At 45.2% G+C, this 21,833-nt stretch overlaps 1 protein-coding gene across 2 annotated transcripts in view; it reads right to left on the reverse strand.

Annotated features, from left to right (window-relative positions):
- EXOSC9 (exosome component 9) overlaps nucleotides 1-21,833 on the reverse strand; it is a 1,088,118-nt gene that overhangs the window by 635,682 nt on the left and 430,603 nt on the right. For both annotated transcript variants that reach the window (XM_069631163.1, XM_069631164.1), the window contains one exon: nucleotides 3,371-3,503. In XM_069631163.1, coding sequence (XP_069487264.1) covers nucleotides 3,371-3,503 — 133 coding nt within the window. The remainder of the gene's footprint in view (nucleotides 1-3,370; nucleotides 3,504-21,833) is intronic.

The raw sequence follows: 21,833 nt of genomic DNA on the forward strand, positions 1-21,833 counted from the left end.
GCAGGAGAGGCTTCTTCCCCTGACTGGTGGGCACAACCAGTTTTACCTTCCTTCTTCGCACCCCAGACCGGTTTGTGGTCGAACTGCCCATGCCAAGTACCCCAGCGGCCGGATAGCCACTCACCACTGAACCGTGAATCAACGGACCGCTCCTTGTACCTGAGAAACTCTGCGGCCAGTTTCTTCCTTGGCAGTGCAACAGACTCCTGTCTTCCTCCACGACGAGATCCTCTCTTCCCCTGGACGAAGCACCGACTTGCATCCGCTGCCAGGAACAACTACCCCCGCTGGAGTGTCCTCACTACTTTAAGGTACCGCGTCCGCCAGGCCTCCCTTTCTAAAGATTGCTACAAGGTAATAACCACCCCTTAACCTTCTGGACTGGGCTGGCTGCTTTGACCCTCTAACTGGTCCCTTTCTTTGGTCCAACTCCTTTTTGAACCGTTACAAGACTTTTGTGCACTGCAACCGTGTGACCTTGGACACATTTCGTTTGATCCTCTTAAAGTGGATCCGGCCTATTGAACTCTAACTTCACGGTTTTACTTTGCCTTCCTCTCTTGTTATGTTCTTGTAAAAGTGTTGGGATCTGTTCAACTTGTTCTCTGCTTTTCTCTCCCTTTTAAAAACAAACTATTAGAGTGCCATCTACGTTAAGCGCTCACCGTTGTCTGAAAATAAGTGGGGCTTTACTGAAGACTTGTCTAATATTCTTTTAAGGGAGTGTATATCTTTCTGTGACCGTGTTTTTGAATTGCTTACTATTAGTGCCTGTGTGTTTTTCTAGATGTGGTTTTTAAATGAATAATGATATCTCTTTTATACCAAGCCCTGGTCAGCGTTTACTTGTTCTATTGTGTTCTCTTGACCTATTGTGAAAACTCTGTATACTGCCTAACTCTTCTTGAGGGAAGTCTGACTGCTCAGCCACAGCTACCAAGTGAATCTGTGTGGTACAGACTGCTACCAAGTGGGTTTACTGCCGAACACTTGTAGTCCTAAATCTTTTGCAGTGGTCCCAGAGGGAACTGCACAGGTTTCTGCCTAACAGGAGAATACCTCAGGCGTTCTTCCATGGTGCAGGGCATAGTGGTGGGAGACTGCACTTTCAAACTTGGCCTTTATGCAGATGATATCTTGCTTCATCTGAGGGAACCCGCACGATCAGTCCCGGCAACCCTATGGATAATAGAACGGTTTGGCAGTTTCTCAGGCTTTAAGGTTAATGTAGGCAAGACAATGATCTTCCCATTCGCCCGAGACACAGACAGATGCCTAGCCGAATTGTCCCCTTTAGGCCTTCAGGTCTGCCTGGATGGGATAAACTATCTGGGGATCAATAAAGTAAGACCTAGAGAGGATTTGAACCGGGCAAACTACCCCCCACTGTTTGAGAAATTGTTCAGGGAGATGGAGGGCTGGGGGAAGGGGCAAATCTCGTGGATGGGCAGAATAAACGTGATTAAGATGAACCCGTTTCCCAGAGTGCTCTACCTCTTCCAGATGCTCCCTCTGGAGGCTCCTGTAGAATATCTCAGAGAAGCCAAGAGGCGGATAGTGAAGTTCATATGGCAAGGCCAGAAACCCAGAATAGGGTATGAGACACTCACCCTCCCTAAAGAGAGAGGGGGGGTATCGCCCTGCCAGATTTTAGCACATATCACAGGGCGGCCCAGCTCAGGGTTCTGGCCCCCCACCTCCGAGAGGATCCTGACAAGCAATGGGTCTATATTGAGAACTCCTTCCTAAGCCCCGTCACAGTAGGCAAATGGTTATGGGTCCCATTGAAAAAGCTCCTGAAAAGGATTAAAGACCACCCAATCCTAGGAACCATGTGGAGGGCACTAGCAGGAAAGGGAAATAAGGAAAGAATCACCACGTGGGCCTCCCCACTAAGCCATATATGGTCCACCCCAGTCTTGTAGTGTTCATGGCCTGGGATCTCCTCCCAGTCCTGGTTCGATACGGGGCTCTGTAGGGTCGGCCAACTGGTGAGGGAGGATTTGTTTATACCTATCCAGGAACTCGAGGAGGCGCTGGGGATTGGCAGACTCTCACCACTCCTATACCTTATACTCAAGGGAATTCTAATGAAGCCAAGCCAAAACTGTAGGAATGCATACAGAGAAACAAGGCAAGAATGGGTTGTTTATGAAAATTTGGGGCAAATTTCTGACATTGTATTGAATCTGACAATTTCATATTATATGATGTGTACCTGGCATCTGTAAGGGGGGGGTATTTATGTGTTTGTAATTATGTATATCGTTTTTGCTACAAATTTCTTTATTTCATGTTTTGTTGTTATAAGTAAAATGAAAATAAAACATGAAAAAAAGTTTAAAAAAAAAAAAAAGGAATGCATACAGAGGAAGCTCACCCCGGTTGAAAAAATTCTGGACTCCCATACGGAAATGAAGGGGCTCATCTCCCTCCTGTATGCAGCTCTTTTGACCCCCCCGGGAAGGAACAAACAGGAGCCTCAGAAGGAAACGGGAAAGGGATCTGGGCTGCGCCATTGTGGATGGTTTCTGGGGAAAACTCTGCACTAGGGCCTTTAAGATGTCGATCTCGTGCCAATACAAGACCCACGCCATCAAGCTCCTCCACAGGTGGCAGTACGACCCGATCACTCTCTCAATCATGTTCCCAGATGTTTTCCCGGTGTGCTGGCATGGTTGCGGGGAAAGAGCCAACTATTGGTACATGTGGTGGACTTGTCAAAAACTCCAGACCTACTGGTCGGAGGTGCTTAGTTGGATCAGGGAGGCGGGGGAGGGGGGACTACCCGTTAGACCCGACTTTGGTGATATTTGGCCTACAACAAAGGGATGAGCACTGGGAGAAGCTACCGGACTTGTCACACTCACTTTTGCTGGCAGCTAGAGCGGCACGAGCTAGGACCTGGAAGAGAGCAGCCCTTCCAACAAAGAGAGAGTGGGTGGCAGGGGCCAAAGATATCTACTTCATGAATAGATTAACGGCCGCGATACAGGGCTCTAGTGCGCAGATAGAAATGGACTGGCTGCAATTCCTGGAGGGGTTTGCCAACGCAGAGGACACGCCCGGAGGGTAATCAGAATTCTCACCCGGCCCGACACCATGTTTTACATAGAACCCATTGCACAGCGACCATGAGAGTCGACTATACATAGACGACCATAGGCCCGGCGGGCGCTGCCCACAGAGAAGAATCTTGAAAAAACGGACCTGGGGGAACTCGAGGGGGGGGGAAATACCAGAGATTTAGTTGTGTTTTAGTTGTGTTTTGAAGTTGTCACGGGCACTCACCCAATGTATACCTTATGCACAAACTCTGTTCTCTTACAAAATCAATAAAAATTGAATTTAAAAAAAAAAAATGATTTACCTGATCTTTTAGTAGCATAATACCTCCACTGGTCTGGATGGTACAGATTTCGCGATGTTTATTCATGGCAATCACCAGTAATCCATCCATGACTCTCTCTTCGCGCTCACTGGGATCCACTAACAGAAAGGTCCTGAAAGCAACATTTCCGCATGATTTAACACAGGAGTGACCTTATTTTAAACTAAACATTTAAAAACATTATTGTGCTTTGACTAAACCCAAAAAAACAAAATCTCCTTGGGATACAATTAGAGGCCAATGTCCACCCCAAGATTGCAGCACATGGATGGGGTGGCCTTTGTTGACTAACACCGTAATGGTCTCCATATAGATGAAATCGAACAGTACATACATATCAAAATAAAATTAGCAAGTAAAGGCAATTACAAGTTACACACCACGGTAAAACTTGATAGTTCCCCCTCCACAACTATGTCACATCTGTCGAGAGGATGGGACCAGAGCAAACGCGTTAACTTCTTTCTTTTTTCCAGAAAAAGAATGAGGATGCATGTACAACATGTCCATGGTTTTCTTGCCATATTCCCTCAAACACTCTATGGCTTCATGCCACCAGTCCTCTATTCCATTTAATGTGTAATTATTAGGTGCTTTTATTAAAGGGATAGAGAAAGGGCCATATGGCGGAAAGGAGACTAAAGTCTAAGCATTAAGTCATTATTCTGAGTAACGTGCACTTACTTGTGCACCCTACTCCTTCGTTTCAATAGTCCAATGTGCCCCAGCCTTGCCCAGCTACTATCTGGGGCTGCTCATCAACCAATTAGCCTGGCATAAAATCTGAGGAGCGCTAAGGAGGAATGATGCATCCACTGTGGTTTGCTGCAAGACATTCTTGCCAAGATGGAGGCCCGGTTTGAAGTGCCCTTCCCTCCTCCACTGTAATGGTTGTGAGGCCTGAACTTTATGAAATGGCAGATGCTGCAATGAGGTGAGACACCTGCCTACCCAAGTGTTCAGGCCCGAAGCCCTGGATATTATAGGGTCACATGGTGGACCTGGGTGGCTAAGTAATGAGAAGTAGACCAAGTAAAAAGAATGTCGGCTATTTGACGAGCGGCCCTCTCCACCACACAATACTTGCTGGCTGGCTTGTGCCTAGGAGCTGCCAGTTCCATTCCCTCATTAACTTTGTACCATGTATACATAATTCTGGCTGCTGCGAGTGGGAGTGTGGGTGTGTGGGGGGATCCCCCTCTGTCTTTTAACACCTAGCCCCTCATTTTTCTCTTACCTTCCCTCCCTCTTCTGACACCCCAACACTTGCACCATCCTATTGTTCATCATTCCACTCACAGTCTTTAGTACCACACAGCACACCTGTCCTGCCCTCCCACCCCCAACCCGGTCTAATGTGCCCCCCAGATCTCATCGTACACCTTCTCAGGCTGATTTCTGGTGATTAACTTCCTTGCAACCCTTTTGTGGGAAGCCTCTGGTGCACTGTTCCTGCCAGAAAGGCTCACCTGCTGTACCTCCAAGTATTGCCTCCCTTCTCATATCACCAAACACTCTGCCAAGTTTACTATGCATCCCTGCTGAAGTCTCTTCACAAAATCACCTGCTCCTTGGATACAATAGCAACATGTCTGACCAAGCTTCCAAAAATACCTTCCAAGGCTAAGAACACATGATATTACCACCAGTTTGCAGCATAAAGTATTACAGTCACAAACTATAAAGTCTCTGGAATAAATCACAGAACCCTGACCAGAAAATAAAATGTGTTCAAATTCCAAGGAACAGTGCAGTTAAAGAAAACAGTCTACTTTAACCAAAGAACAGTCATGCCACAAAATAGAACTACAGACATCCAAGACTTACAAAGTAGTCTCCAAACCAGTCTACACAATCTTGCTAATCAAACCGACTCAAAACCAGAGGCTTAACACCTTCTTCAGAGCTTCAGTGGAAGACATCTTAACCTCAATTTAATGAGCTCTATGGCAACTGCTCGGGTACTGGGGGGTGGGTGAATCGGGAGTATAATCTGATCACTTCCTTTACTGAATTTTCAAATGCCAATCAGGAAGACACTCTCAAACATTTGAAAGAAAAAAACATTTATAACTTAAGCTAGTCTGTAATCCTTACATGTGATAAAATACATCATCCATATTTTAAGAGCATCCTTTGCAATGCATCACTCTCCTCAGGGCTGCTCACGCCCCACCACCAATTAGCTATAATCACACCTTTCCGTAAGAATCCAGCCAGCTACCCAATCGTCATTGCTAACTACTAACGTATTAACACCAACAATTTGAGGCAAACATCATTGAATATTTTGCCACCAACAAATTAAAAAATGACATTGATGAAAATCTCTTTTAGGTACACACCTATTCGATCGAAAAGTAAATTGGTTGAATTCTTTCCAGCCAATTTTTACTACATTTTTTAATAGCAAAACAGTAACTTGTGGGTTAGAGTTGGATGAGATGCGGGGGTTTACCCTCACATTTAGTGCATTAAAAAATATGGTTTAAACATTTTTTTATAATTTTATTTTTGACCCAAAAAAGTAAGCGTATCGATCCTTCTATTGGACTTCTCTGCAGCATAAAACACGGATGATCACTCATTACTAATCTTCTGTCTCAAATCATGCATGGTGATAACAAAGAGGAGCTCCAAAAACCCCCGGGAACCTAAATGGAGCAGAAAACTGAAAACAGACAATGGGGTGTTCCCGTGTAGACACAATTAAACAAAAAGTTTATTGGCTACCAGCATTTACTGAACTGGTTGCTGTAATGAATCAATCACACAATTTGGTAAAGATGTTGTGCCTATCATGCTCTGCTTGTGCAATATATTCTGGTTGGTGCTTATACAACATAATAAACAACTCTAAAGCATATGCAAACAAAGTTTTATTATATCAATGACATTTAAAAATAATAAAGTTCACAGAAACATAGCAAATAAATACAGAACAACAAGGGAAAATAATTGTGTGGTTAAAAATAGTGTATGCAATGTGACAAATATATCAAACACAGGAGATTACCTGGAATATATTAGCTTCAGTCTAACAACAAACGTTACTTGACAAAACACAAAAGGTGCAGTTTAGAAAAATAAACTGAATTTGACAACATAGCTCAATGTGGCACATATATAAGGACAGACTAGATTTGTCTGTAAAACTTAATGTGGTGGCTTTGCCATAAGTAGCTACCTGTCCCTGACTTGCTTAGAATTGCTTCAGTCTCTAAGAACAGATAGTCAACCAACAAGTTATTTGTTGGCTTAATGCTGCAAAAAATGCTAGTCACAAAGCTATTGGAAATAGAGCTAGTGTACAGGATAACGATGAGGCCAATAGACTGTACTACGCCAACCGCTGCCGTAAGTGATGAGGAGCGTGGTAAGCCATGTTCATTAGTCACAGATGTGAACACAACCCCTGTGCATGGACAGTGGCAAAGCGGGCAGTTCGGTGGTCAAGTAAAAGAAGTGAACCACCTTCGTCAGGATGATAAATCTTTTATTCGGCCCCTAGAGAACAACCAAACACAATAGATGAATCGGTTGTACCCACATTATAATGCTAACAAGCATAAGCATGAGCAGTAACCACTATAAAGAGCAATATTGACACGTGCACGACCAGGCGTGCCCCTCTCATGAGAGGTCTAGCCTGGGAGGACCCCGTTTAATTAGTCCTAGTGTCTACTATCCTTGAGCCAACTTGTCAATTCATCGACAAATATCTCCAACCCATTAGCCAGCAAACGGCCACATATCTTAGGGACAGCACCTCGGTCATTTCACTCTTTGAAGGAAAACCATTTGACCCTTCCAATAGTTTCTTGGTATCACTAGATATTGTAGCACTATACACTAACATCCCTCAGGATAAGGCTATTGAATGTATACGTGCAAGTCTGACATTGTCTACATCATCGAGCCAGGCTCCAGTTGAATTTATTATCGAATTACTCTCACTATCTCTTACTAAAAACTACTTTAAATATCAAGATCAGTTCCTCGAACAAACCCAAGGCACTGCTATGGGGGCAGCATTTGCCCCAAGCCTGGCCATCATATTTATGGCAGCCTTCGAAGCTAAATTTATCTTCTCAGACCTCAACCCATATCACCAATACATCGACAGTTGGCAAAGGTATATTGATGATATTATTTTCATCTGGCACAGCACTGCGGACAACCTTAATGTCTTTTTGCTTTGGCTTAACCAATGCCCTAACACAATCAAATTTACGATTACAATGAGCAATACCCAGATATCTTTTCTGGATCTCCTGATTCAACATCGAGCCAACAAACTTATCTGTTCACTGTTCACTAAACCTACCGACCGTAACATTCTATTGCATTTCAATAGCTTTCATCCACGTAATCAAAAAGAAAGCTTGCCTTATTCTCAGTTCCTGAGACTACGGACGAACTGTACGTTACTATCTGACTATGATTATCATGCTCAGATTTTGACTACCAAACTTAAACAACGGGGGTACCCGAAAAAGCTGGTCTCCGATTCATACAAACGAGCAAGGTTCACCCCCTGTGAAAGTCTCCTTGAATCTAAAAACCAGCCACCACATGACAAATTAGTCTGTGCCCTCACCTACAGTCCACATACCGTTCTGATTAAAAACATCTTTAAGAAATATTGGCATGTGGCACAACTTCCGCTACCAGAAGAACCATTACCAATCTTTGCCATAAAAAGGCAAAAAAACCTGAAGGACCAAGCTTCAGCCCCAACAAAATCTTCAAGATCTACAACAACTAGCTGGGGTCTCCGGCCACTTACAAGCCACTTTCCCTGTGGGTCCTGCTCTGTCTGCAAATTTGCACTAAAAATAAAAAATGTTCCACTGAATGGCAAAACTTGGGATTTGCGTCACCACTCAAATTGCAAAACAGCCTGGGCAGGGTACTGTATTCAATGCCCCTGTTGGCTCAAGTATACTGGCAAAACCATACGCCCTGTACACACTCGCATCACGGAACATCGTTCCCGTATCAGATGCAAAGCCATTGTAACGCTCACCTGGTATCCACGGGGACATCACTCAGCCTGTTCTGACCTCTTAAGACCTCAAACCCTTCCCTGGAGTGTACTCGACTGGAGACTGGGCCTGAAACACAGGATTGGCAGAGTTTAACTCCCTATGGTCTCTGTGTGCTTGAACCCCTTCTTCCCCGGGGTCCAACCCCTCCCTTTGATCCACAGCTCACCTTGTTTTCTTGGAAAGTGTGCTCTCCGTCCTGCTTTCAGCGCAGGGGCACATTGATTGATGCAGGCTCGTTGCTGCCTAGTTACTTCACTGGCAAGAGTCTGACAGGTAAGTATAATGAGTCTTTTGAACAGTTCCCTAACTTCATTCCTTTCCTTCCTTAGATGATGGCCGGCGTCCGGGGATGGGGACGTGCTGCTGAGATGAGTAGCGCTGAAGGTGAGTGGGAGCGCGATGCGACCCTTTCGTATTTGTATTGAACTGAGTTCTTTTTCTGTGTCTTTTAGTGCCACGATGTTTTCAGCGTGGATGCCGGTTATGAAGAAGAAATGCGGAGAGTAAGCGCGGTATGCGGCGCCTCTAGATGTTTCCACGCTAACCTGGAGTGGCTTTTCCCTCTTGCAGATGGATGAGAAGTTCCGGAGACAGAGTTCCCCCAGAGCGGCTGGGATTCAGGTAAGCGTTTGAAGCTCGTACAGTCTTTAAAAAATAAGCAAAGATTTGCTGAATGCTTACTAATGCCTTTTTTCTGTTCTTTTCCCTTAGGAAGCGGCGTGCCGGGGTGGGAATGACACCGCCGAAGATGCCTGCAGAACAGAAGGAGCGATGAATGATGGCCAGAAGCGCCGCAAGGTAAGGCTGTTCCTAACAGTGTTCTTGTTCTTGCAGGAGCTGACCGCAGAAGAAAGATGCAGGCCTTCTGGAGACCGATCCGAACACGGTGAGTGTCACGCTGCAGTTGCAGAAAACACAAAGCATGTTTCTCAGCCTGGGCGTGGCTTAAATAGTCTCTGGGTATCCCAGGTGTCTCTGGGCTGAACCACATCCAAAAGACTAGACTGCACATGCAGTTCTGGGAACCGAAATATGTGGGGGCATCCATCTTGTCCCCATTAATGCACTACAAGTCCAATGTTATCCTATGGGAGTCAGTGAGTCTGGTACCACAAGCGCCAAGTCTGACTCCAAGTGGGTCTTTGGAGGGATGGAGAGGCCCTTGAGGGCCATGTAGGTGATTGTGGCCTGGCTCCAGCCTGACATCTTGGAGGGCTGGGGACATGAGGGGCAGGAATCATGACAGCCATTACTTCTCCCATGGTAAGTCACTTTACGGAGTATGGCCATTCCACAGAAGACCTACGCTGGTGGGTCATTGACGTTGTTAAGAATGCTACTAATCCACACCAAGCACTGGCCAAGAAGGAAGCACGTTGGATCTTCCTCCTGGATACTACTGATCATGGTCTAAACGAAGCATTCCCTGTCTGGTAGGGCTGCACCGTGTTGGGAATCGTGCTTATAATTGTCCCTCTGGGACCTAAAGATCTGCTACACAGTATCACATTTTTATATTTTCATCTTTGGGACTACGTTTATAATTTTTTTAAACTGATTTAGTGCCATTCAGTGCATCTCGTTATTCATCACATACTTTTCCTTTTTCAATTCCTCGAGGGGTATTTGTTATTTTGGTACAGGTCAGAGCACTGCCCCCCGTATTGGACGCTGTGCCCAGCTGTAGCATTTCACAACAGCTGATTTCCGTATTGCCTATGGAGGCATTATTCTTCTATTGATAACACTATACTTCTTTCTGTGCGCTATTTCTACCATTTGTGTTTACTTCTAGTCCTCTTTCGTCTTCTATGCATATTTATCTGGGACCACGCCTCCGGCATTCGATGCATTTATTCTCTCCCACTGCAGACTTGGGAGCACCTCCAGTAGTAGCACGACGGGGTCTACATTGGCCAGCCTGATGGCTCCTGGCGACAGGTTAGTCACATGCAGTTAGCAAATATCCCCAGGCTTTTCCTATTTCAAATGCACCCGCGCTTTGACACGTACGTTTTGGTCCACAGGCTTGTTTACCTTTTCAGTCTGCCGGTATTCGGCCGCCATAGAGTGAGCGACCTGGGGTCACCTCTCCACTAGCAGACAGCTCCAAAAATAGACGGCATTTATTACCGCGCGCCTGCAGCACTTTCAGCAGCTATAACAACTTTATATAGATGCACGTTTGTACTTGCAATTTCTCCCTGGTCTTCTTAGCAGGGGCCGTATGCAAAGGAAAAGTAGTAATACTTCCCTGGTATATTCCATCTCTATCAGATTACATTGAAGTCCATTGGGGCTACCCAGCTACTCCACAGTTTCCTAATGGGGCATTACCATTAATAAAACGGCATCACTACGTTTGTATCCCTGTTTCCGAAAAAATCCTCTTGGTAGGTACCAACGCCCGACTCGAGCTGTCATCTCATAAATTTTGTTTAGTACCATCCTCATATCCCTCGTTCTTCCTCCTTCTTTCTTTCCCTCTCTTCTCTATCTATATATTTTTATATTTCTTATAATTAATCTCACTATAGCTCTTTGCCTTTTTCTGCTTGCGGCCCACATTGGCTCTCTCTTCTAAACTTTTTTTATATAATGAACATGGTGTTTCTCTTTGTGTTCACTGACTTGGGGCTGCATGGACACTAGGACTAATTAAAGGGGGTCTTCTGGGGCTAGACCTCTCATGAGATGGGCACGCCTGGTCATGCATGTGTCAATATTTCTCTTTATAGTGGTTACTGCTCATGCTTATGCTTGTTAGCACTATAATGTAGGTACAACCAATTCATCTATTGTGTTTGGTTGTTCTCTAGGGGCTGAATAAAAAACTTATCCTGACGAAGGTGGTTCACTTCTTTTACTTGACCACCGAAACGCCTGCTTTTCCACTGTCCATGCACGGCGGTTGTGTTCACACCTGTGACTAATGAACACGGATTACCACGCTCCTCACCACTTACGGCAGCAGTTGGCGTAGTACAGTCTATTGGCCTCATCTTTATGCTGTACACTATCTCTATTTCCAATAGCTTTGTGACTAGCATTTTTTGCAGCATTAAGCCAACAAATAACTTGTTGGTTGACTATCTGTTCTTAGAGACTGAAGCAATTAACTCTAAGCAAGTCAGGGACAGGTAGCTACTTATGGCAAAGCCACCACATTAAGTTTTACAGACAAATCTAGTCTGTCCTAATATATGTGCCACATTGAGCTATGTTGTCAAATTCAGTTTATTTTTCTAAACTGCACCTTTTGTGTTTTATCAAGTACCGTTTGACGTTTACCTGGAATATATCAGCTTCAGTCAATCTCTTGCGTTTTGTATATTTTTCACTTGCATACACTATTTTTAACCACAAAATTATTTTCCCTTGTTGTTCTGTATTTGTTTGCTATGTTTGTGGACTTTATTATTTTTTAAATGTCATTGATATAATAAAACCTTGTTTGCATATGCTTATAATGTTTATTCTGTTGTATTAGCACCAACCAGCATATATTGCACAAGCAGAGCATAGTGGGTACCACACCTTTACCAAATTGTGTAATTGATGAATTACAGCAACCAGTTCAGTAAATGCTGGTAGCCAATAAACTATGTGTTTAATTGTGTCTACACGGGAACACCCCATTGTCTGTTTTCAAATCATGCATGGACATCTAAGGTAAGGCACTGCAAAGGATTTACTGCTTCCTGAAGAATCGTAGAGCCAGTCAGGCTGGGCCATTTCCTGTCCGCAGAATCCACTGTGCAACCATGTGGTATCCCTGAGGGTTCACAGCCTCTCCCCCTGGTTACCTCAATGTCCCTTTGCATCCACTGGCTTTATTGATGGCTTTCGTTAACTACCCTTTCAACATTTATGTGAACGTAACCCAACTTAGACTGCACCTTGAGGATAACCCACCAAACGGGCCCTCTGCTATTTCTTCCTGCTTATCAGCCATTCAAAATTGAATTACGATATTGGTAGTTAAAGAGCCAAACAACATTAGGCTTGAAAGTGCCACTAGATGTCCTCTTGGCCCAAGTGACCTACATACTTTTTCTATCATGAAACGCTCTGTAAGGGCAGCAACTGGCAGTTTGATATGGTTATCCACATATGTTCAAAGAGCTCTAGATTCTACATGATCTCATACTTTTAAAATAAGAATATACTGTCCACTCCCCACCATCCATGAGACTGGATGAAATGATCCTCTGTTTCCTCCCCAGGTTACTTGTAGATCAATTGCGGACAATTGCCCTCCCTCCCCTGTTAGATCCCCAGTCCCTTGTTTCTCTGCTCCCCAACCTTGTTCTTCGCCCTATGATTGTAAATCACTCTGCTGCTTCCAGAAACTAGATCTGTGCTCATTAAATAATACTCTAATAATAATAAAAATAATACAAATGATAAAAATAATAATAATAGAACATTGTTTTTCCTTCTTAATCGATAGTGCTTGCAAGGACAATCTTCAAATCTGCGGTCAATAGGTTTACGCCATCATACAAGCACCCATAGTTTTGTCATCAATAGCGCTTCATCTCTTTTGACAATTTTATATTTAAAGCCTTGACTTTGCTTGAGATTTAATCTCAGACCTGGCTGATCATTTTCACGACGATTGCCAGCTGCGACTCTCAGTTCGCAGTCTGCATCTTTGCCTCTCCCATACCAGGTGCCATGTAAGGTCCCTGTGGGGGACAGACCTAGGGAAAAGACTTCCATTTGCTTCTTTCGCTTATCAGTCTTCATCATCATCATCATCACCACCAACTCAGATTTGGTAGTTATTTCTTTCCCAGCAGGAACAAAGTTGGAGATGCGCTAATATGGCATAAATTAAAGCAGACAGCCTTTATGAATGCTGTGGCTTGGCTACTCTTATCATGTGGACCTACAACCACTGCTGGCAAAGCAGCTGGTTATGCGGGTAGGCCACCTTTGACCAGAGTAAGTTGCCAATATGTCGCCTCCACTTTCTTGCTGGTGCGAGAAGTAGACAATGCATGCTTGCAAAGCTTTTTGGCTTCTCTCCAGGAGAAAATCGGCAGAGCTCAGAGCCTTGCAGCTGAACACCAGCAACAGAGCAGTCTTCTCCATAGAAGAGGAGCCTGGCATTGGGTGGATGCTTACATGAAAAAGGCTGGCAGATGCTGAAGATTCTTGCTGGTCATCCCACATCTCACACTGCTGCACAAAGGGGCAGTATACACTGATTGTATCAGATGACAGTAGAATTTGTGAGGTAGGTGCGAGAAATGGAACTATTAAACCTTCTGTGGCTGTGGCGGTGCTATTGCGACTTGTGAGGAAGGCATGGTATCAAAAGCAGACACTGACACAATGCATGCAAGTTTCAAAAACCTTTATTTAACACAAAGGGGTTTGGAAACTGCCTATCTTGTCCTATCTCTAGAATGTGAGTAATCTCAACCATTCAAACAAATAAAATAGTCCACATCATTCTGGCCAAAATAAAAATACCTATAGTAAAAAAAAAAAAAAATAACTAAAAAAAAAAAAATCCTTGCTGCCCTCCTTCTCAAAATTACTAAATGTGTTAAGGGAATACAAAAGAAATAGTGTCTCCAAAAAGAAATGTCGGATGTATGTATTTATTTCCATTTGTAAAGTGTGCCGCACCCGGAAGTATCTGGGCGAGGTTGCAATAAATAGAAGGGGAACATGCATAGGTAGTTACAGTTCAATGCATAGATTATTTGAGTACAAACAGAGAGGAGGTAGTTGCACTGCCTAATATGGTATATGCGGGCTTGATGTAGTTTGGTAGTGTGGGCTAGGGGTCTTGTATAAAGAGCCAGGTTTTCAGTTTTTTGCGGAAGGAGTATAGCGATGGCTTCAACATTAACTCCCTTCCCCAGGTTCAACCCCACGGGGCCGCCATAGTCTCCTAAAAAAACAACAGATGGGTGGATAGTACAATTCTATCAGTCTCGCAAACTTTGGCTTACTGGTACAATTCAACAATTCAATCTTAGGCTTTCATCTTCTGGTAGTTCAATCACTTCCTTAAATCTTCGCCCACCTTGCCATCAATATTCAGTTTGTATTCAATTTCTGAATTCATCATAGTTCTGCACAGGCTACCCTCTGTCGGGCTCGATCAGGTCTCGTTTTCCTTCATGGGGGTTCCCTTCCCCTTGTTTAATATAAAGAATCCTTTCAGTGTCTAGGACTTTCGAAACTGCAAGGAATTCACAAACCTCTGCATGACCACTTCAACCACTCTTACAACAATCCTTTAATTCACAATCTTCTCTGGCAGCACAAATGCCTCTTGGTACTTATAGTTATTAACCTCTTTAACTTGCCTTCTTGGCCTGTCCCAAAGTTCTTATATTTTGCCCTCTGGGCGTATTCACAGTTCATATATTTCACTTTCCTCTTATTCAACTTTCTTTCTTTATCGTGGTTACTTTCTTTCCTTTGATCTTCGCTGCAATATCTTTCAAAACTCATAACATTTCACAGAGACTTTCAAATGTGTGACTTTGCCTCGCAGGACCACTCTGTATCCTTTCTTTTATCAATTGTTTTCTTCATTTGCGTTTTATCGACACATGCACAACCTTCAAATTACAGTCCCTTTCCCTTTAACATCAAGCAGACTTTTGTTCCCTTGGATGACTCACTGGTCGTTTTAAAAGGATTTCTTTATCTTTTTCCTGCAGGCCAAGGCTGTTACCAATGACTCCTCTGCTCATGCCTAACTCTGCCGCTCACCCGGGAGCGTCACGGGCTGCTTTCTGGCAACTTGAAGGTTTCTTTCCTCCGCTCACTCGGCATTGCTCTTTGAACGCTCACTCCCGAAAGCTTGGACATCTTGCTTGGCCTTCTCTTGATCCTCTCAACTGCTGATCAGCTAGTTGGCCTTCCAACTTCCACAGCCTGGTTCACATCAGCCTCAGAAGAGCTGTTCCTTCTCATACCCAGCCTCGCTCAAGGTGTGCTTGTGTGCACCACCTTTTATCTTCACAGGGAGTGTCAATAAGTGGCAGGTGTACCTTGTTAAAGCTACTTGCCCGACTTTGCCTGGCCTCATTACAGGGCCAGTGCCAATGCAAGTCAGGTGAGGTGATCTTTCTGGGGCCTATTTCCTCATTTTCCTAGGTGCAGTACTATTGCTAAGATAGAGTAGGGATGAAATTATGGGAGTTGTAGTTTCCCATAAAATAAGTCGGGATAGGGGTTATATTGGTTGTGAAAAAAAGGGGGATATCATGTCTGACCATTGGGTGCTTCTCCCCCATTCCCGGAGGACCCCAACCCAGGTGATCCTCCCTCGCTTGTCCACCCCAGGGTCAGGATCCAAAAGCGATGGCCTTTCCCTGGCCACACGAGTATGGGATCCCCAGGGACTAGGTCGTGAAACACCCTCTGGTTTTTCACAGATTGTAGTAGTGGGTACTGTGATCAGAATGGTCTTATGTAGGTGGAGCTGTGGTAACCTGAGTTAAAAGCCCAGGCTTCTCCCCCATAGGCTGAAGACAACAGTGAGCAGAAACCTCTGAACGTTTACATCCAGTCCCTTTGAAGGCAGAGAAGAGGACTGACAGGATGTAGCTGGGGCATGTGCAATAGTGGGCATGACCTCAGGCCTCTTTTTGAAAAATTAAAGAAAGCAGTGGCATTTTGCTCTAGTCCCATTCCATGCATGGTAGGCATCCCAAAGAGGAAATGAAACAGACATGGAAGTACATATTCTGCAATGATAAACGGTTTTGCAACAAAAACAATTACTACAGAGGATACAATTGAAATAGCCACTGCACAGTGTTGATGAGGACTAATAAATATGATTAGCTGTTTTTTTAGGTTCCAACATGTGCAAGACATGCAGAATATTAAAATCACCCCATCTTCCACAGGCGATTAGCTAAAGTGAAAAGCTGCCCATCTCAATGTTTTCTAAGCAGACAGTTCCTCCTTAGAACCAGTTTAGCAGTGTCAGCAGGGCAATGTGTTCAAATGCTACATAGGGTGGATTGGCTACCAGAAAGCAGGACAGAGCTGCACTATTAGGGTAGTACGAGAAGTCTAGGTTACTGGGAACTATTACAAAAGGGCTGCATATCTTTTTCTTCCAGTTGCAAATAGAGCCAATTTCTTCACATTGCATGCAATTGAAAGGGCAAATTAATCAAGGGGAATACTGTGCTACTGGTGCCTAGACCCCTTTCCTCCAGAGTTTTGGGCGTTACACTCCATGGCAGAGCCTTTTTGCCCCAGCATTAAAACATTTTTCCTCCTTTTATTGTCAGTACAAAACCAGGCACGTGTGGCCTTGGCTCTGCCCCTCTTGTTCCCGCTTAGCTCAGTCTATCATTCAATTTCCTATACTTTCGTCAAAAAGCACTTACGACTACGGTTTAGGAGCACATTGATCAATACGGTAACGTGTTCATACTTCTACACCCTGCCCACGTTCCTCCATACCTTTTGCAGATTGCAAAGCAACAGTATTCAGATGGAGAATGGTCCTGATCTAGCCAAAGAGGTTCTGCAAGATCGCCAGACCAAACAGGGTGTTGGCCCTGGAGTGGGTAGCAATATAGTAGTGTTTGCCAAAAGCTGATGGAGATGCCCATGTTCTCGAGGATGACCCACAGAACAGTAACTTATAGGCGACCGAAGCCATTGTGGAACTTTTCTGAGCACAAAGGCCCCTTGAAGACCAACATTTGTATAGAAAAGCAAGATAAAGGATACATGGTCGGAAATAGTACTAGAGGATCCACCCGATGTAGCCATAGAGACATTTTATGATATGTCAGATGGTGGTCATGAGGTCTCCTGAATCTATGAACTAATGATGTCAAGGGTGGGGAAGGAGGTGCTCCAGCTGAGAAAGGACTGGGAAAATGAGGCTGGGGAAGTTATGGATGATGGGTTTTGGAGTAGGGTCCAGAGATACCATAAAAAGGTATCTAGAAATACGCGGCTGAAACAAATCCAGTTGTATGTCACACATAGGGCATACTTGACCACTTCCCGCCCGCGGAGGATTGCAAGGTTCAAGAATGCTAGGAGTCAAACTTGCCCCAAATGCTGGGAGGACGACGCAGGAATGGTACATATGTTCTGAGCATGCCCTGAGGTAAGCAAATTCTGGGGGGAGGTGGCCCACCGCTTATCTGAGAAAGGGATTAAACTGGAGGTTCAATCTTTGTGGGCATGCATGGTGGGAGGACTCCCTAGACCACGTAGGCTAGCACATGCTAGTAAACTCAAGGACCTGGCCTACATACTGGCCAAGCGTAGAATCGCCAGGGGGTAGAAAGCAACCAATAGGCCTAGATTGGAAGTATGGTGGCACGACCTCCAGAAGTGGGTGGAAGCGGAAACAGTGGTATGGAGTGAAGTGGCCAGTAGGGGAGGAGAAGAGGAAGCAGAGACATTGAGAGCCTGAAGGCATAGCTACCTTATCAGATTCTGTCTCGACTATCCCTGATGAGGACTCTCTGGAGGGTGAGGGGAGGGGGATACCCCCAGAGGCGACAGCGGCAGGAGGTGATGGAAAGTAAGCTTGGGAGGATGCACGGCGGGGCAACAGTGGTTAAAACAGGATACAAGATATGTTAAAACTGGAATTCACTGTTTGGTTTGTTTTGGTGGTTGTGTTTGTAGTTAAAAGCAATAAAAATTGTTTTAAAAAAAATGTGTATGGAAAAGCACTCCAGAATGCAGGAGACCATCCAATGCGCAGAAGTACATTTGTAAGCCTGCTTACACTGAAAGGCCCTGCAAAAAGTAAAATATAAGCAGAAAGAAATTTGAATGCTTTTGAAACATCCGAATTATGTATTGCCCATCCCCATCCCCAAAAAATGGGTTTGAAAAAAAGCGGGAAGGGACATTTCTTGTTTCTGGAGGATTTCTGCGAATACATGTGGAATGAAAGAGTGGGGTCTAAACAGCACCTTGTCCTAATGAAATACAGTCAAGGGCTTTGAAGATCACAATGCTAGGAAACTCCTACATGCCATGTGCTGGCATTACAGTTACTAGAAAAGCAGTCTTCCACAACACCAAATTGATGTTTGAAGTGGCCATGGATTCAAAGGGTCTATGTGCCAGTAAGGCTAAAACCATGCTCAGTTCCCAGGAAGGATGCATCTCCTTCCAAAAGGGATAGAGAAGACTTTGTCCCTCGAAAATGTCTCCTGGTCCCGGTCGCATCGATATCTCAGTCATCAACAAGATGGGGAATCGATGCTAGAATCACTGAGGAATAAAACTCTTGCAAGTTCTGGTCGCTCATTAAATCAGCACGAAGTGAGCCAAGCGTGCCTCCAAGGTAATACAGTAACTGAGACCGCCTGGCATGAATATTTTACCGCTCTGTTGGACAATGTAATGGGGAGCTTAATGCCATTTGGAAGCTAGAGTTAATGCAAGAAATGATTGAAGACCTTATTCGAGGCTCTTCGCCATCATCTGCTTGACCAATCAAATATTGAAGGGGATGTGGAATTATGATCCAAAATTATATTGACATTATTCAGGGGAATCCTGTATAAATAGCTAGAATAGGCTAATTCCAGTCTCCATTGTATGTTATTTGTTTGGCCTTCCTCGATAGCTGCAAAATCTGCTCCTTGGTTGTATAGTCTTGTAATGCAGCCAAAACATCTGGGCCGTGCCCCTGGTTCCGCTCTGCCAGGGCCGACTATGAATTCTGACTATGCTCACCTCTTTTTGTCTGTGTCCAATAGATCTTCAAAGATGTCTTTTAACACTGTTCAAGATCTTTATCTAGAACCTCCTCTGGCAAGTTTTTGATCCGTATGTTTGAACTCCTCGACCTGTTCTCTAAATCCTCTGTCTGAAGCTCTAAATTGTAGGTCACAGTTGGCAATTGCTCTAACAAGGTCTCTGTTTTCCTTGAGTCCTCAATCAGTTCCTGTAATGCTTTCTCATTTGTGTCCAGCCTTTCCCCCATTTTATTCACGTCTTGTTTTATCTCCTGGAGGGCTGTCGCCAGATCCTCCCTCATGATGGTCATTTGTTTCTGGACTGTTTCTGATATTTTTGTCTACAAAGTCCATTAAGTATTGTTTGACAAGTGACTGAATCACATTTTGGTCTTGTCCTTCATCTATATGGGGCTCACTGTGGTCCCCCTTGGGTTACCTACAGGGAAGACATCTCTTTGCTCCACATTCTCTGTAGGCTGCTCTCAGGAGGTTTCTTAGGACCCTTTGAAGTTACTGGTGGGTGGTTCTTTTCCCCTGGTCTTAGACATTGTCGCTTGTCTCAGTGTTTGTTATAGCTCTGGTCTCTCCCTGGTGCCCTGAGACCCACCTGATGGCAATTCTTCACCGTTTCCCTCTCGCTGTCTGGGAGGTATGCTTTACCCCTCCACAGCCCTTCTTGTTATCTTTCCGGAAAAAGTGATATGGGTTTACCCCTTTGAGACCTGTAAAAAGCTGCATATTGAATTGTCAGTTAGAGGGACTATCCTACACCTCCAAAGATGCTCTCCACTGGCCCCAACCCCCTACTACAGCTGGGGCGAAAGTTATTCCTTTCCCTGGCTCCTGATTTGGTGTGTGTGTCTTTTATCCCCTCTGGTGGTATGTTCTATTCGTTGGGGATGGGCTTGTGCTTTCCCATTGAGCTGGGAGTCTCTTGTTGCCTTCTCTCCTCTACTTGGCCTTCTCTGTGGGCTTGTGCTCCTACACTGTAGGCGTAGGCCTTGCTGTCTGCCTGCGCCCTCGATCTCCCCTTTCTTGGAGAGTGTGGTCCCCCCGGGCTTCCGAGACCATTCTTTATGCCCTAGTATGGGCCTGGATGTCTCCTACCCCCAGCGCCTCCGCAGGCAAATCCTTAATTGCTCTCTTTGCACCCTTCTCCTCCCAGTACAGGCCTCTCCCCCGGCCTACTCGACAGGCAGATTTAAGCCTCTGAGTGTCTGAGGGGTCCCCAGAGTCCTTCTCAGGTTGGCTTGGGGGGGGGTTTCTTTGTGCCTTGCTCCCTTTATGCCTCAACTGTCCCCCTCCGAGGGTTTTGTTTACTTGGGAACTCCTCCTCTCCCGATTCCACTTACCATGTTAATATCTCTGAGTAGCGGGGGGTTAAGAGCAGACAGCTCATGGCTCCCTCAAGGGTATTGTCACGATGCCTGCCCCCGGGAAACCAGGTTTGGCCCAGCTACCCCGGAAGCAGGCATCATGCCATTTAATGCAAGCCCATGAACCCCAATTAGGGGCTATTTGGGTGCAGTCATGGCGCCTATGGCGCCAGGCTCATAAGTTCAGAATCAGTCCTGGCGCCATGGGTGCCAGGCTCATGGTCAAGGACTTACCTGAAGCAGACCATGCTGCTAACTTACCTGGGGCAGACCATGCTGCCAGTGACCAGAAGTCAAATGAGGCCTAGGAGGGACTATTTTTCCCTAGGAACTATTTTTTACTCGGGTGGAGCCGCGGAAGGATACTTACCTGGAACTACTTCCAAGGCTATTTAAACCACGCCCTGACAGCAACCCATGCTTTGCGTTATTCTGCACCTGCAGCGTAACGCTCACCGTGCCTGCAGCAGCTTCCAGTCTTCAGCCACGCCTGCCTGGATGCCGGAGCTCCTGAAAACCCGAAATCAAGCAGAGAGAAGGTTAGAACTGGAGTGTTACCTGCAATCCTTACCTGAATCCTGAATCTTCTTGGCTCTGACCTAGAAGGAAGAAATCATCAGACGTGCGCCGCTTCGCATCCTGCAGCGCCGCGCGGGAACTCACCTGAAGCAATCCTCCGCATTCCATCGCGCTTTTCAGCATCCAGCGGCCGCTCTCCAACACCTGTGGAAATAAAGACAATAAGGTGAGCAAGGGAGCATTCCCAGACAATAAAGGAAATCCCCAGGACTTAACTGATACCACAGGGGGTACTTACCTCATCTCGGGTCGGCGCGGCCTCCACAGCTTCTCCGCTGTACCCCGGCCCCAAAGAGGGGAAACAAAAGCAACACAAAAGTGCAAGTAGGGGAAACCGAATTCTGCTACGGATTTACCTGGTTACTGCCTGAGGTCGCAATCACCGGAACCTCCACCGATTCAGCGCCTGCAAAAGGAAAGGGTCACAGGTTAGACCAGGTCCTCATTATCGAACTGAACAGAATCCATAAACACTTATCTGCATCTTACTGGTTGCTACTTGGAACTCTTCTCAAGAACTATTAAGGCAACCTAGGGAATTTGGTCAGAGTGAAGGCCAGACGTTTTGAACTCTTTTTCAAACTATTTCTTTATGGATTCAATACCGTTCTGCAACTCTCCAACATCCCACACCAGTGAAGTAACTGGTCATCTACGCGCCCCTGCGCTCGAGGCAGGATGGAGAGCTCATCTTTCCAAACTATCAGGTGAGAACATA

This window comes from Ambystoma mexicanum, chromosome 6q, assembly GCF_040938575.1.
Source record: "Ambystoma mexicanum isolate Mex_15411 chromosome 6q, UKY_AmexF1_1, whole genome shotgun sequence".
NCBI classification, from domain to species: domain Eukaryota; kingdom Metazoa; phylum Chordata; class Amphibia; order Caudata; family Ambystomatidae; genus Ambystoma; species Ambystoma mexicanum.